Source organism: Thunnus albacares, chromosome 22 (genome assembly GCF_914725855.1).
Source record: "Thunnus albacares chromosome 22, fThuAlb1.1, whole genome shotgun sequence".
In the NCBI taxonomy this organism is placed as follows: domain Eukaryota; kingdom Metazoa; phylum Chordata; class Actinopteri; order Scombriformes; family Scombridae; genus Thunnus; species Thunnus albacares.
Genome location: NC_058127.1, coordinates 9,758,080 through 9,774,896, shown reverse-complemented (window position 1 = coordinate 9,774,896; position 16,817 = coordinate 9,758,080). Strand labels below are relative to the sequence as shown.

Here is a 16,817-nt window from a genome sequence, read left to right as displayed (position 1 = left end):
AGAGGGTGCTCGTCAGGTAGCGCTTTCTTACCTATCATTTTCATTGCTGTCATCACCATGCTGTCAAGTCTAGATTTTAACTGGACTGTAAGGGTGCTGTACCATGATGCCAAATCATTTCTAATGATGCTTTCCAGCAGTCTGACCTTGTAGTACCCCTATACAACCTCAGGGAGGGAGCCATTGACCTTTACCTACTGGGACCTGTTTAAGAAAGAATAAAACCATTTCATAATAAAGGGATTTACTTGCATGTCATTTAAGTTCTGGACAAGCTGGTGTGGTTGGAGTGTATTACAAAGCAGAACTAAAATCTGCAAATACAACACGTGCATATATGCCTTGGGCTCCTCTAAATACATCACTAATCAACACATCTTTGCAGTTTATTTTCTTGATTTCCTACAATGGGCTCGACCACGCTCTGGGCTGTTTTTAATTCCAACAATCTCGCTCTAGTCTTTATTATTCTTGTGTGAATATGTCTTTTGTGAGATGAGAGGTGATTCAGAGCAGTAATATTGGTGACAGGCCATGGCCTGCCTGGTGACCTCCAGGCGCTAACAAGCCTGGATTTGTTTTGTTTTGTTTTTTTCCCCCTTACTCATCTTAATTAATGGATTAATTTATAATTCCCGTATAACTTGTATCTCAATTTACATTTTATGTTTGCCATTTGATGGTTGCTTTTTGAATAGCTGTCTGCCATCGCTGTGAGGAACTATTCGTTTATAAAAAGAGAAAAAAAAAGTTACAATCTCAACTTTTGTGGCCACAGTAGTTGTTTCTGAGTGTAGCTGACAGAGAATTTATATTTATATATGTTAGTGTAAATAGTTTACCGTGAGGTAAAGTGACTATAAGTGATGGAACTCAGTAGCCAGGAACTAATGTTCAGTGGAGACTATTATTGTCATTGCACATCCCAAGCAAAGCGTATGGATACTGTCATGTAAAACGTTTCTCAAAGACCTCATGTAGTTGCCACAACATTAAGCAAAAACACTGCAGGGACTTGAACCCCATCCCAGTAAACCAGGAATACCATTACCAGTGACTTTTACTTTTTGAGGCTAAATGGAAACAAACAAGAAACATTTAAATGTGAAGTGCAGTGATGTTAAGCTGTTAGCCTACTAGCTGACAAGAGAAGAAGAAGAATCTGATTTAAAGTCAATCGATTCCACATGATGCACTTTATTCTGTTTTCAGCTATTATGGGATTTTTTTTATTTTTATTTTTTTTATTCTCACGCTGGATCTGCAAGGTCTGGTCAACAGGGAGCTCCCTAAAGCAAGAATGCTTTGAATAAAAATGAATACTTGAAGCCTCTGGTCTAATTCAAGATAACCTTGATTACATTATTAGACTTTGAAAGATTCCTTCAGAGCCAAAGAGGATATTTATTTGTGGACCGAGCCCACATCAGTTCACCATTACTGGTGTTCACCATTACTGGTGAACTGATGTGTAAAATTGGCAGAATGCCCCTTTAACACACTTACTTACTCTGAGCACAAAAGCTGCCCCATTAAGCCCCACCTCTACTGGTTGGATTCATGGATGTATACATGCATGGTTGGATCCATCTGTATATAAATACGGAAGACATGGCAACTTCCCAAAAGTGAAGCCCATGTCATGATTGACAGCTGTGACAGCCACTCTCAATCCTTTACGGAGACTCTCAGGCTCCAAATAAGCAAGATGGCAGCTCTCGGAGGGAGATTTGGTTTCACGTCTGCATAGCGGTGAGTTGGAGACGGTTCATCCATATTTATCCACAGTTTTTGGTTCCGTTTTTCAGAAACTCAGAGGTGCTCTTTTCTCTCCGTGAAATCGTTTTTATTTGTCTCCTCAGCCTGCTGTGAAATGGCTTATGAGAAACAACAGCGAGAGGAGCATCGTGAAGTTGACCTGGACCCGGATGACTTCTGCTGTTTTATATGTCTAGACTTTCTAACAGAGCCAGTCACCATTTACTGTGGGCACAATTTCTGCAAAGGCTGTATTAAACGTTTCTGGGACTTGGAGGACGTGAAGGGAAAGTACAGCTGCCCTTATTGTAGGAGGACCTTCAGTCCCAGGCCTGATCTGGGGAGGAACAACACACTGGCTGAGGTGAGAGGGGAATAAGTTACAGATATCCCATACTTAATATACACGAGTACTACATTAATAGTCCTGTTTTTTGCGTCTCCAGTCCACAAATCCTAATGCTCCACTGACACTTGACATGTACACATAATGTTTTGTTGTGTATGTATTTGTCGTTTGTGTTAATGGGTGTTATGTCCCAACTGGTTTTCAAGTTTACTGGTGTCAGCAGATTCGTCGCAAACATTCACAAACGTATTACCAGTGGTGGATCGTAACTAAGTACATTTACTCGATTACTGTACTTAGGTACACCTTTGAGGTACTTGTACTCCACTGCGTTTAGTTGACAGCTTTAGCTACTTTTCAAATGGAGATTTTACATAAAATAAGATGTTTTAATATTCTAATTGTTGTTTAAATTATCGCTCTTTTATGTTCTTTAAAAAAAAATGTTATGAGCTTTGTGTGAAAGGTGGTACATAAAGGCTAATTGCTATTAATCTACCAAAAGTATCTCAAATTGGCTCCAAATTGATAAGCTAAACATTAAAATGCTCTCACATGTCTTTGTTATTGATAGAAACAAACAATACAATATACTATTATAATATAACACTCTACATAACGAGTACTTTTTACTTTTGATACTTTAAGTACATTTTTCTGATAATACTTTTGTACTTTTATTTAAGTAACAGTATTTTTAGACAACAGTATTTCTACTTTTTACTTAAGCGAAGGATCTAAGTGCTTCGTCCACCGCTGCATATTACTGGCGATATTTTCATGTACTGCAGCGAATATGATTGTATAAGTGAGAACTTCATCACAGCCACCTACGAAAAAAGAAAGTTTAAGAAAACATAATCTTAACAATGTCGTGCTGAGCTGGATTCGATCTCACTAGAGCAGAAAGTGCATATTTCACAAACCACCTGCCTCGTTCTGTGAGCCACTGCCTCGTTACTCAAAAGAACTGCTTACCATGGGCTTATCTTAAAAAATATCTAAACATATTTATAAAGTAAAAGTTACAGTAAGGCATCAGCAAACAACTGATACGTCTTTACACTGACATTCATAACATTGACATTGTGAAGTAGGGCGTGTCTGCATATTTTCACTTATATTTTTCCCATAACTGAAAAACTAAACTTTTTATCATCAGGTTTTGAGGAAGTGGAAGATGACACACAACCAGCAGACTTCTCCTTCTGCTGCTCTGACCCGTGCCGGCCCGACAGATGTCACCTGTGATTTCTGCTGTGGGACCGAACCCAAGAAAGCCGCTATGTCTTGCCTGACGTGCTTTGCATCGTACTGTCCGGCTCACCTGGAGCCTCATTTGAGTGTTCCTGTGTTGAAGAAGCACCAGCTGGTCTCTGCTATGGTCCCGCTTTGTACGAAGATGTGTAAGGAGCACAACAAGCTGATGGAGTTCTACTGTCAGAGAGACGAGCGGCTTGTTTGCTCTCTGTGTGCTCTGAATCACCATAAGGACCATAAAACAGTGCCTGTTTCGGTACAGAAGGCTGAGACGGAGGTACAAACAACATTTCTGGCGACTAACAAACATTTGACTGAAGCCTGTTTGTTTTTTTTTTGAAAATCTACTCATATTCACCTCATTCTCTCCAAAGTTCTTAACAGAACGATGGCCATAAAACACGTGTAGTTGTGATTGATTTTAATTTAGCATGAACTCTTCCAGTCTCACGGAAAAAGATCATATTTTCTTTCAGAAACGGCTGGTTTCAATTCAAAAGACAGTTCAGAAAAGAGTCCAGCAGGGAGAGGAGGAGCTGAACCATCTCAGCCAAGCCAAGGAGAATCTCAAGGTGTGAAAATTTAAGCCTTAAATTTTTGTATTTAACTTACAGGAGTTAATTCTAGACTAGGGGACTTAGGCAGCATGTCAGACATAGTTCAACTTTCCACACTTTTTTTTAACAATTCTGTATACAATTCTTCAAAACTGTATAAGAAACCTGCTTAGTGGCATGTTGACTGAAAATCATTTCCTGGTAACCTTTGACTATGTCTAATTAATGTTTTACTGGCAAGCATTAATCGTAAGGTGCAGTGAAGAATGTGATACATCTGGCCTCTCATAGGGAAGTCAAAGGTCAGGGCCGTCTTCTGATCAGTGCCACCACAACTGGTGAGATTTTATTGTTTTGTTCAGCTAATGGAACTTTTGAAAATGGAAAAAAAACAACAACACGTGTGCCAACAGAGTTGCGCCCAGGCTGCGGTGGCAGACTGTGACAAGCTCTTCGACAAGCTGATCGACTCCCTGCAGAGAAGACGCGGCGAGGTGAAGCGGCTGATCACAGCCCAGAAGAAGACTGTGGTCGCTCAGGTTAAAAAGCTGCAGCTGCGGCAGGAGGAGGAGACCGTCACGCTGAGGAGAAGAGACGTTTTCCTGGAACAGCTGCTGCACACCGACGACCACATCTATTTGATTCAGGTACCGGACACTGTTTAGCATTGGATGTTTGAGCTTCACTGTGCAGAGTTTGACACCAGAAGGCTGTTTGCATGTTCATCTGCTGAAGGGGGAAAGCTTCTGTAAAGAATCGTTTTTAAGGCATGAATGAATAAGCTGTTCAGCCAAATTACTCCCAGTCTTTAATTGTAGAAGCCTAAAAATAAGAAAACCCATTGAGAAGAAAGGAATGCAAACAGTTCCATCTACTGGCCAAAAGAGACAATTCAACAACAATGCAAAACTGCTCTTAGTTGATAGTTTGTGACTGCTAAAACTATATCTTAGCCAATAATAAGTTTAAGTATTTGTATGCTGTATTTTCTAGGATTTAAGAATAATATCATCTGTCTTAAACCTGCATTAACTGATATTTGGCCACTTGGAGGCAGCAGAAACAAGTTGTGAACAGAACACTGACACATCATAGGCTTTTATGCAAATATGTTGAACTAGTTAGCAAACAGCATATTTACACATCCAGCAGTTATAGAGCAACATTATCATTCATTTTGAGTTGTGTTTCTGTCTACCTGGTGAATGTAGCTCTGTTTTTGATTTCTATCAAGTTGCAGCTGTCATTTGATCAATTCTTCTTATTAAAAACATCTATTGTAGTTGCTTTAAAGTCTTAGTTTTTGGACCTCATTTTGTTCCCACCTCTCAAACCAAGCTTAAACTCAGCAACAAAATAGAACTTTTTAGGTTTTTATGAATTTTGAGCAATAATTACTCTGAATAAGGTGCACAACACCCACTTTTCTGATTCAAACTATCTCTAGCTGCTTATATCTTGCCAGTATTTTGTCTTTGTCTTTGACGTTGCCTCTGACATACATCTCTCCAGATTTTCCAGTCTCTCTCCAATTTCGGTGACCCTCCAGACGTTCCAGTCGGAGCCAGTCCTGCGTGCTCCTTCAGAGATGTGACTGACTGCGTGTCTGAACTGAGTGATAAACTGGAGGTCGTACTGAAGGACACATGGCCAAAGATCTCTGCCACAGGTACCTCCTTTTTAAAAGTCAGAGTCATATAATGGCTTCTCTCGTGTTTAGAGGTGTTTAGTTAACTACTGTTTTGTCTTTTACAGCCGGTTATGTTGACTTCTCCATGCCACCAGCACCAAAAACCAGAGAGGAGTTTTTACAATGTAAGGACATTCAGTTGAACCTCTTTATTTTCATGCAGTTATAATCAACAATGCCAGCAGATTTAATGCTAAAACACACTCTGTTTTTCTACCAGATTGCTGTCCCCTCACAATGGATGTGACCTCAAACTACCCCTATCTCTACCTGGTAGACGACAACCACATGATGAAGCCTTCACCCAGCCCATATGCTGATAACCCGGACAGGTTTACTAAGTTTCCACAAGTGCTGTGCCAAGAGGGTTTGTCAGAGCGATGTTATTGGGAGGTGGAGTGGAATGGTCGCCGTCTGTCTGCGGCAGTGTCGTACAAAGACATCAGCCGAACATCAGATGACTCACGGTTCGGAAGCAACGACAAGTCCTGGAGCTTAGAGTGCAAAGCAGACGGTTACTCGTTCCGTCACAATAACGTAGAAACAACAGTGTCAGGCTCTTGCTCTTACAAGATCGGAGTGTACCTGGATTATAAAGCAGGCACTCTGTGTTTTTATCACGTCTCTGACCCGATGGTGCTAATCCACAAAGTTCACACTTCTTTCACTCAGCCTGTCTATCCCGGGCTCGGGCTGGATTATAAATGGTTTGATATTGGAGTGTTTGCACAGCTGGTAAAGTTATGGTAGTAAAAGTGTGTGTGTAAAAGGAATTTGAAGTGTTTTTTTGGCCCAAAAAACAAAAAGTAAATTTTAATAAATGTTCTGCAACATTAGAACACTAGAGGAATACGGACAGGAGAGCAATAAAACACTTTTGTGCATAAACATAAAAATTTTCTTCTTTTCTCATCTATAATATTTTCATCCATTTCCCTTCCAGGGTTATGTCATACACTAATACAGTTTGGAAAAATTTGTACGTGTGTTTTTGCAGGTCAGATGATATTAAGGAGGGAAGGTGACGGAGCATAAAATCCTTGATAATGCCTGCCTTAACCTGAATGAACTATATCTAGTCTCTAGTGAAAAGGCTTCGCTTTTGTTTTTGTTGGTTGATCTTGATACGATCTAAAGGCCCATCCAGAAGTTTTTCATCCCTGGGCAAGAAAAGGCAGAGCAACTTGGCAACAAGTTATTGCAAGCGCCCAATCCTTAAAGGGGTTTGGTTATGTGGAAATTTTACATGGAAAATGCTGAAAGCCCAGCACAAATCATTGGCTATTGTCAGCTTCTTTCCAAAATGAGTAACCTTATCAGTTATTCATTTGTCATTTTCTACCTGCCCATAAACAATAATTGAATGATTGTCAGGGCAGAAAGGCTTTGCTTGTTTGTTTTTTTCTTTTCTTTTCTTTTCTTTTCTTTGTTTTTTGTTTTTTTTTACTTTTCAACCAAAGTTAAATGAATGCTTACTGGTTGGCAGAAGTGATGCATCTCAGTGGTTAAAGATGGGATGACCGTATGTTTACACTGTAAAATGTCTTGTCTGATTGTCACAAATTGTAATACAGTGACAAGTTGTACTTAATAAACTTAATTGCATTGTTTATATGAAAGGTTTTATGTGGTTTATTTCCATGCAGTGCACTGTCACCTCATAGCAACATGATCCTGACCTGGGTTTGAATCCACTTGCCAGCTGCAGCCTCTCTGCAGTTTCTAAGTTGTACCCCACCTCTTACCCAGTATGGATGGATGGATTTTCCAGTGCTGCTGAAAGGAGTTGCCAAAAATATGACAGCAAACAATAATGAAATAAAACAAATCTGAAATTTTGCATTTTACGTCAACCGGCAATGACTGGTTTGCCCAGAGGTGAGGGGCTCCCATAGAGCACGTGTACCGGAGCCTTCCGACGGCTGAGCCGAAAAGGGTAGACCTACAGGACACACCTGCTAACTCTAATCCTAACCCCACACACTCACTTTAGTACACAACCCCACACCACCACCACCACCCCAACCCCAACCATCTCACCACTCATGCCTGAACATAACCAAGTGGGTGTATTGTGTCGATACTGCGAGTTCGCAGATAGATGTATTTGGTCGAGGCGGCTAACTTCTGGTTTAGCCCTCCGCTAACTCGAGGGATAAAATAATTTAATCATGCGTCTCTTCTAGACTTCCCAAATTTTATCAGACTGAATGGATCAAATTCTGATAGTGAGACGAGTCATTTCACGGGGGGATGTGACGCTCAAAACAATTACTCCACCGTTTTACAGCTGCAACAGTAGCGACGAGACCGGCTCACACATGTACTCGTAAAACCGGAATTACATCCAGGCAACTACTATTTACTCTCACTGCCAGGAGGGGGAGACTGCAGGTTTAAGTAAATGATTTGAATACTTCTTTCCACAACATGACAATGCCCCGGTGCACAAAGTGGGGGTCCATAAAGAAATGGTTTTCCCAGTTTGGCTTGGAAAAAAATTGACCGGCCTCAACCCCATCCAACACCTTTAGGATGCAACGCTGGCTGCGAGCCACTGTTTATCGCTTAAAATCAGTTGGTGATAACTAATGGTGCTGTGACTGAATGTGAGCAAATCCTTGCAGCCAGGCTCCAAAATCTGATGGAAAGCCTTTGCAGAGGAATGGAGGCTTTTATAGCAGAAGGCTCATGTCCATGTGTCAACATATTTTTGGTGTAGTTGGATTTTTATGCGCTTGGGTTTTGAGATATCTGCGTATTTTGTTTGGCACACACATACAAAACCATCAGGGTTCAGTGGAAAAAATCTTTGTATACTTTGGGTAAACTAGCCCTTTAAGTTGACACGAAACAGATGGAATTTCTCGCTCGACATGTGAGGATGTTGACAGACTGCCAGGGCGAAGGCAGGCCAGGTAATGGGGACACACCTTCCCCTCTCACTACACTACATGTTACAGCAAGCATGACAAATCAATGGAGAGAGAGACAGAGAGAGAAAGGAGAGAGTGAGTGTGGGTGGGGGGAGAACGTGGAGTTAAGAGAGATTGAAAAGTAAAGGAAGAAAACATAACATTCACACCATCTTCAGACGTCTTTTCCAGCTCTTGGTGTCTTCTTTCTTCTGTTGGGATATACAGTCCGATGACCTGGTGAGTCTCATTTTCCTATCTCTCATTCACAAGTCTGTGTCGGTAGCCACACTGTTTTTACAGCTGCAAACAAATGACTGCAGTCAACCATAGTTTCGCTGCTACTGTTAGATGAGAAACTAGGAACTTTAGTTTCCCTTTTTAAGATTTCCATTATGTCTTTTTTTGCCATCACTTGCTGTATACTTTTGAGAATATATAAAGAGTTTTCATATGGTCTTGTGACATTATTTAGTAATTTCATTTTCAGTCTAAGCCTCTACCTCTGCTGTCAGGTTCACTTGACAACTGTGATTTGTTCAAACATGAACAACATGCCTAGCCTGGCATCGCCACACCAATTCGCAAATGCCTATCTGCCAGAGCAAATAAAACATGAGCTCGCAGTTTCGTCTTGCTCCCAGGCTACAACATGCCAGTGTGTATGACTAAATCTGTGTAGATACGCTCATGTTCTCTGTGTTGTGCGGTGCAGTGTGTACCGCATGTTTGTTTTTTTTTTCTTTTTGTAGGCAGAACAGGTATGTTTAAGCTGGTACTGAGTCACACAGTACATGCAAACACACCTTTTGAGTCAGTCAGGTTTTATAGTCTGTGATGTGGTCACTTGTTTTACAAAGAACTCGGTTTGTACAAATGGTAATAAAAAGCAAAAGCAAGGGGTTTTATGAAAACAAACATTGCCACCCACAAGAGAAATGGAAAGAGAAAAGAAAAATATAACAATGATGCCAATTATATCTGGCTTTAGTTGGAATAATGTCTCATTGCACAAGATGACAGAGTTTCACTCGCTGCTGCTGCTGCTGCTGCTTTGATGCCACTGTCAATGTGGTTTGACCGGCTTTCTGTAAACACTGGCCATGTGGTCACATTTCTTTGTCTTCTCCTGAAATCTGGAAAATGTTTTTCTATAACAACATTTCATCATAGGCACTCCAGGGTCAGAACAATGAATAAAGAAAATTAAAGACACATCATCATCAACATAAAAATTTGCACATATCTTCAAAGTCTTCACTTATTTTTTGGCAATGTCTATGTTTCTATGTTAAAATCTTTAATTCAAAAAATACCAAAATACCACTTGTCTTGGGCAGAAGGTTTGACTTTGTGAGAGTCTGCAGTTATTATCATCTGATTGCTTTAATTATATTTGTGTATTACACTTATCTTTCCACCCTTATTTCCTGTTTATCAGAAAATGCCCTGCACAGTTACCATAACTAAATGAATTTAGAAATATCTAAAGCCATTTCCTAATTTCAAAAGAAGAAAAAAACTTGTTACAAACGGGAAGCAGTCTCCAGAGTCCAACCCCTTAAATATGACATTAATGAAATGCTTAGAGCTTCCTCATTAAGGTACAAAATCATGCAAAAAAAATGCATGTACTAAATGTATTCTATGGGAGCTGCACTAAAAATAAATGGCAGGTTCTCAGGACGCAATCGCTCTATTTCTGCTTTGTTTCTACCTGTAATATCACATGGTGTGTACTTGCTTTTACAGCCAATTACACACTGATTTAGCCTATAATAATCCATAATTACAGCGCAAAAATATCAAAGAAATTTGTTTAGCAGATGTGGGTGTGAATGTTTGATTACATGCAGGAGAGTACTGACACTGCATAGTTTGAGTGTCAGCAGTCTCAAGGGCGTACTCTTGTACTCTCTTGTACTGTCACGATATATTGAACAAGTGATGACATGCCATGTGACTTTTTGAAATACGGTGTGTTTCCAGTAACATGAAATAGCTTTGTAACTGACTGTGGCACGCAGTTTTAGCCCACGTGTTTCTATTAAGGAGATACATCTTTTAAAATACGTCTCAAATATATACTTTCATTTATTTAAAACATGCCAACTAAATAATAATCCTCACACACCCTGGCACTGTGGCTTTTAACAAATGTTACTCAAACAGGACTAAAAAGTGCATTTGTTGATGTCTAGTTTCAGTTGATGATTGATACACATTTGATGTGGTAATGAGTGTAATGACAGCAGCATAACAGTGTATGTGGGATCGACTCAAAATGAAATGCAGTGTGATGAAAGTGTTGGTGTGTTTTTAATAGTTTTTGGACAACAGTGGAGCTCTACAGCGATACTTGTTAGTAGGATCGATTCATTCTTGGTTTTGGTCTTTTCATGGGATTTGCTGACAATAAGAAAAATATGGAATATCACACTTATCCTTTAAAGAGTTACACTGACTTCTTGCTAGTTTTAGTATAAGTGCTGCTGCTAATTTATAAATATTTAGCCTCAGGCCAGAATATATTTCTAATATGCTTGAAAAATATAAACCCATTAGGACCTTTAAAACTTTAGGAAGCAGTCAGATATAGTCAGAGTAAAGCATGGTAAAGCTGCACATTATGCTGCACACAGATAGAATCAACTTTCTGATTATCTTAAATGCACCCAAACATATTACTGCACTGAAACAATATTCTATATTGTCAAAAGTATTTGGACACCAGAGCATTACACCTTTCAATTGTTGAATATCTCATTGCAAAACCAGGGGCATTAATCCGCTGCTTATAACAGCCTCCACTCCTCTGGGAAGGTCCAAACTCTTCTCACAAAGTTGGAGGCGCACTAATGTCTAAAATATAATTGTATGCTGTAATATTAAGATTTCCCTTAATTGGAAACAAGGGGCTCTAACAAAAAATAGCCCCAGACCAAAAGTGCACATATGAGTGTCCACTTAAGGTGCATAATATTGTGAATATTTCTTGTTTATCATTTTTGTTATATAATATATATACCAGGTATATATATATTATGTATATTTGTTTCCCTCATCTTGTGTTTCTTTGCCTCATATAAAACATTTTAATTTGCTTCTCTTTGGATGGTGCAACAAACAAACATGTCTGTAAGGCCTGAAGAATAAAAAAAAAAATCTGAATCATAGCTCAAATACTGACTCCAAGACAGTGACTATTGCTCCTCACTCGTGTCTGGTCTCGTTTTTCAGGAATTAAGCGTCTCCGTTAAAACCTGTTACACTTGCGCCACACTCCCACGCTTTCCTAAAGAAATACATACTTGTATTGTCAAAGCTGAGGCCTCTGCCAGATTAAACATGGAGTAGAATACAGAGGTGAGGCCTCATTATTAGTCAGAAAAGTCTCTAAAAGTTGTCAGTCACTTTGCAGTATAGTAGGTTGATGTCAGGAGAGAGTATGTGTCATATCCCTTAAAAGGTAAAAATCATTCACCGATATTCTCTCTTTGGCAGGTAACTAAAATGGCCCCGAGTAACAGTTTTCCTCTCATGAACAACTCCACACCCCGTGGTGGAGTAAATGAAACCATTGTGGATAATCAAATCGCCACCGCTATGGGTGCCCTCATCCTAAGCATCGTCTTTCTCTTGGGCTTCCCTGGAAATCTCTTCATTATCTGGAGCATCCTGGCACGTGCCCGAAAGCAGTCCATCACCACCCTTCTCATCCTCAACCTAGCTATCGCAGACGGATCTCTGATGGCTTTGACCCCGTTCTTCATCATCTACCTGGTTATGAAGAAGTGGGTGTTTGGGAATGTGATGTGTAAGATCCTCTTTTACCTCTGTCTGGTCAACATGTACGCCTCCATCCAGCTCATCATGCTGATGAGCCTCTACAGGTTGGTGGCAGTGCTGTGGCCGCAACGCGTCAGTGCCATCACGGGCCAGAGGACTGTCCTGCGGATGCTGGCGGTGGTGTGGGTGCTGGTAATGGTCGCGTCTGTTCCTGCAATTGTCTTTAGAGAAGAAAAGCTGAATGAGGGTCGCTGGGTGTGCGATTCATACCATGATTCAAACAACCAGGTGAGTGAACAGGGACCTGAATATATTGTACCTACAAAGCACTCTCCACCGAGGCTGCACAATCTTCTAACTTTGTCATTTAAATAAATTAGAAAAATGTGTAGAAGCATCTAGATCTGCAGTCAAAAAGACATAGTGATGGGCAATCAATGTTGATTTTTTTGTGAATACTCTTAGTTATTCTTATCTAGGAACCTAGGAATTTGTAGGATGAATTATGCAAAATTTGTGCAAATGTCAGACTCATTACCATTGCATTTACTATGTTACTGTAACACCATCCATGGGTGAATCAATATAAAATGTTGCAGGCTCATATATATAGATACTATGCACATTATATCATCTAAATTTGGTTGACATTGCACAATGTGTTTAAGACTTGTGGTAAAAACATACTGACTTTTTGTAACTCTGTTACAAAACTCTGAAACCAGCCTGGTTTAGATTCGCACCCACTTCGCACCTCGCACCCACTTCACGCAGCAGCTGGACAGTTGTGCAGAGATAAGAAAGTGTGCAAAGTTTGAACTTCTCTCTCTTCTCTTTTCAGTCTTCACACTTAATTAGACTTGTAACTGTTCCTGCATACAACCAGCTGACCAACCCACTATCACGCCAAGGCATGTAATGCACCCACCGATCCACTAGAGGATACCGTGTCAGTGTCATGGTTTGCCTCGCCTAGGTGTGAAAAGTACACCTATGTAAGAAGGTGCAGTACCAGCAGTGAGCGACGGCAGTTCGTGAAATAGTCACAAAATTTATCTATAGATTTGTGCACAAGGACACAAATATTTCTAATATGGCACATTAATCGGCAGGACGACATAATTTGTCTGTGCTTTCCAAAACTGTTACAAATCACTGCTAAAATATAATTATGTTTTATGGTGTGACAATGCTGTGGTTAAGGTCTGGTTAGGTTTAGGCACAAAAACCATTTGGTTAGGGTTAGGGAAAGATCATGGTTTGGGTTAAAATGATCACTTGAAACATGGTGTGGGTTGAGGGTACTACTTCCTTGAAGTTAGGAAACCTTTGTCTTCATGGCAACAGTAAATACCACGACAACTGTAGTTACAGTTTTTGAAAAAATGTCCTGACTCATGGTTGGAAACATGACACTGGCAGTTGGAAGCAGGAAGCGAAGTCTCTTGCAGCAAATTCCACAAAGTACACCCAACTCACCACCTCCAAATATGGAAATTTGTCACCTTATATAGACGTCATCTGAACTGAGCCACTTGACCCGATCTTTGGAAATTGTACATGCGTGTACTTTTCAGGCCTAAGTGAAGCAAAACGCTGACATGGGATCCTCTAGTGGATTGGTGGGTGTATTACATGCTTTAGCGTGATACCTGTCTGAGTTGACAGTGTGAGGTCTTATCCTTATTACTGAAATGATTATCGCATCTCACCTCACTCTATGATAGCAGGCTTTTCACCCCACCTTTGAGTGCGACTGTTTTGAACACCTTTGCCTTCAGATTTGTCCAGACAACACATTGTATGAACTACTGTAGTTCATTTCAAGCAAACCCTGGCCTCAAGCTTGTTTTGGTTTAAGGTTTTGCACGGTGTGGTTATCGGTAGTTTTGACAGAGACTTTGTTGTGATATAAATAAAACTGAACTTTGCTGTTAAATAGATGAACCATATCTTCCTGCCATCTGCTGATCCATATCATTCTTTCTTTCTAGTAGTAGAATTGCACAAAATAATTCTCCCTCTTCTCTGTCTTTTTTGAGGACACAGCCTTTTTGTTTGAATAAAAGTTTATTAGTGTCCTTCATGAAACCTTAAGTGCACCTGACATGATGTGTTTTCAAACACTTACCTTACACTGCCTTTTTGGGGCAGCCATCATGGAACTTTACATAGTGTAGATTATCAAAAATAGATTTGGTTTTCCTGTTAAACATTCTCATCTTATCTCTCCTGCATAGGTGGTCCTCCAGTACACGTTGGAGCTCGTGTTGGGGTTTTTAATTCCCTACGCGATCATTGTATTTAGTTACATCTGCATCTTGCGGAAGATCCGGCAGACCAAGTTCCGCCGTCGCATCCGTAGTGAGAAGCTAATCCTGGCCATTGTGGTGACCTTCTGCATCTTTTGGTTACCCTACCATGTCATCAACATGGTGCAAGTACGTCACACATCCTGTGTTTTAGAATATTTAAGATACACAGACTTTAAAGGTTTTCACCGTGCATGCAAGTTTAAAGTTTAAAGATATTTTGCACTGTTATGAATTAAACAATTTTGTATTGTTCTCAGGTTACAGCGGCTTTGTGTCGAGACGGTACAGCAAAAAAGATGTAAGTGATTATGTATTTGTTTTCTCTCCAACAACTAGATGAGATTATCGATACCACTTTTGGGTGTGAGTTAAGTATGGAGCAAGAGCCAGGAGGCGATTAGCTTAGCTTAGCATATTGGAAGCAGGGGAACACTGCTAACCACCTAGTTAAAAATACAGCTATCAGCACCTCTAATGCTCACAAATTAACATGCATAATGTTTGCTAAACTGTACACAAGCAGTAATGTAAAAGCGACAATTTGTGGTTTTACCTGGAGTTAAGTGCTATAGCTATTTATTGGCGTACAACAACTGGGTGCAGTGACTTCCCAGTTGTTTCAGAAGTCCTGGGCAGATGGATGAACTGTAACTGTAACCGAAAAGAGTTACAGTACCTTCCAGTGTGTTAATTAGAGAGCTTTAGGGGTGATAATATTTTTTAACTTCACAGAGAGCTCTAGCTTCACACTTACACAGACATGAGAGGATCTATCTTCTCATCTAACTCTCAGAACTCTGTTTAACTATCCATTTAAATTATGTCCACATTAAAATAACCTTAATGTTATAGACTATAAAATTGAATAAGAAACCAATTTTTTTGATACCTTTAGCTAATAAAATTCTCTGCTAACTTTTCCATCCACCAGACTGGATAATATATGGCGCAGGAGCCGTGCTGTCACCTCAGCCGTGGCGTTTATGAGCAGCTGTGCCAACCCGGTGCTCTACTTCTTCGCAGGAAAGTCCTACATCCGGCGAGAAGGGCTGGCGTTCATGGCCCGCTTGTTTGAGGGCACAGGGCTGGAGTCAGTCACCCGGAAGAGTCGACAGAACAGCCAGAACAGTCGTGACAAAGACAAAGACGCAGATGCCGTCATGCTGAAAGACAAAGATCAGGACTCTGTTACCAACTCGAGCTCTAATGTCAAACCAGTGAAGAATGGTAAGTAGAGGACATGGGAGGCAGCAGGCTTGATGCTGGTGTTGTTTCTCTGAGGCAGAAAGGACACAGGCCTTTAAATCTCTCCTCCATCTACTCAATAACTGAAAAATGGAGCAAAAGTTCATTAAAACTGTATATATGAGCCCTGCTCTGCTCTGAACTTTTCATGAGGAATCACTGGACCGTTATTAAAAACGCTTGAAAGCCCCCTCATCCCTCACCACCCCAAAAACTCTTTTTCATTCAAAATCCATCCCTCAAAGAGAGGTGGAGCCTTATGTTTACTTTACATGTTTACTGTAATGTTAATATGAATTTGTCTTGCAACACTTTCCTGTGTCATTTTGATCTTGCAATGTTTTACTTGTAAAGATGTAAAGCCTAGAACGGTCTAGATGAACTGAAACAAAGAATATTGTTTAAGGGAACATATCATGCTTTTTGTGATTTTCTGTTGTTTTTATACTGTTATGATGTTGGATATGTATGTTAAACATGGTCAAAGTTGAACATATGATTTATTTACAAAATGTTCCCTGAAAGTCAAAGGCCAGGGCTCCAACCTGCTCTGAATGGTTCATTTGCAATTTTATCTATACTTCCTCCTTGTGACGGTGTCTGATAATTCGTGCATGACCGCAAATGGTCTTCTGTTCCGTAAGCCTTTGTTACTACGGTTGTTGCTAAGGATGTACTAAGTTTGCTACAAGCAACCCCTTTCACATTGCACATGTCATGTAGTCATTTCATCCACTGTTAATATAAAAATGTTTATCAATACAGTTTTAAAGTGAAAACCCTAAACGGAAAAGTTTTGATATGTCACACTGAATACGTAAAAAAGAGAAAGAAAGGAAGAAAGAAAAATACAACATGAAGTAATCAATATTTTCCAAAAGAGGTGACACATCACAGGTTTGTTATGTAATTCAATACATCCTGTCCTTCATAAGTAGG

General features: G+C 40.0%; 2 protein-coding genes across 3 annotated transcripts; both read left to right on the top strand.

Annotated features, from left to right (window-relative positions):
• The first annotated feature begins 1,641 nt into the window (after positions 1-1,641).
• Positions 1,642-7,233, top strand: LOC122973707 (tripartite motif-containing protein 16-like). 2 transcript variants are annotated; one of them, XM_044341416.1, is made up of 8 exons: positions 1,642-1,752; positions 1,863-2,122; positions 3,270-3,644; positions 3,844-3,939; positions 4,338-4,571; positions 5,437-5,593; positions 5,680-5,739; positions 5,835-7,233. In XM_044341416.1, the coding sequence occupies exons 2-8, from the start codon at positions 1,874-1,876 to the stop codon at positions 6,362-6,364; spliced, it is 1,701 nt and encodes a 566-aa protein (XP_044197351.1). In that variant the 5' UTR covers positions 1,642-1,752; positions 1,863-1,873; the 3' UTR covers positions 6,365-7,233. The 2 variants fall into 2 exon arrangements, with proteins under 2 accessions (XP_044197351.1, XP_044197352.1); XM_044341417.1 differs by lacking the exon at positions 1,642-1,752 and having other exon boundaries at positions 1,753-2,122.
• Positions 7,234-8,480: 1,247 nt separating this feature from the next.
• LOC122973709 (leukotriene B4 receptor 1-like) lies at positions 8,481-16,710 on the top strand. Its single transcript, XM_044341420.1, has 5 exons — positions 8,481-8,769; positions 12,034-12,606; positions 14,559-14,759; positions 14,891-14,931; positions 15,565-16,710. The coding sequence occupies exons 2-5, from the start codon at positions 12,043-12,045 to the stop codon at positions 15,866-15,868; spliced, it is 1,110 nt and encodes a 369-aa protein (XP_044197355.1). The 5' UTR covers positions 8,481-8,769; positions 12,034-12,042; the 3' UTR covers positions 15,869-16,710.
• The last annotated feature ends 107 nt before the right edge of the window (positions 16,711-16,817 follow it).

Excerpts from the sequence above, each read along its gene's own strand:
- LOC122973707 (XM_044341416.1), top strand. The coding sequence starts at position 1,874 with ATGGCTTATGAGAAACAACAGCGAGAGGAGCATCGTGAAGTTGACCTG. Across the intron at positions 4,572-5,436 it reads ACCACATCTATTTGATTCAG|ATTTTCCAGTCTCTCTCCAA; the intron begins GTACCGGACACT and ends ACATCTCTCCAG. Across the intron at positions 5,594-5,679 it reads GCCAAAGATCTCTGCCACAG|CCGGTTATGTTGACTTCTCC; the intron begins GTACCTCCTTTT and ends TGTCTTTTACAG.
- LOC122973709 (XM_044341420.1), top strand. The coding sequence starts at position 12,043 with ATGGCCCCGAGTAACAGTTTTCCTCTCATGAACAACTCCACACCCCGT. Across the intron at positions 12,607-14,558 it reads ACCATGATTCAAACAACCAG|GTGGTCCTCCAGTACACGTT; the intron begins GTGAGTGAACAG and ends TCTCCTGCATAG. Across the intron at positions 14,932-15,564 it reads GACGGTACAGCAAAAAAGAT|ACTGGATAATATATGGCGCA; the intron begins GTAAGTGATTAT and ends TCCATCCACCAG.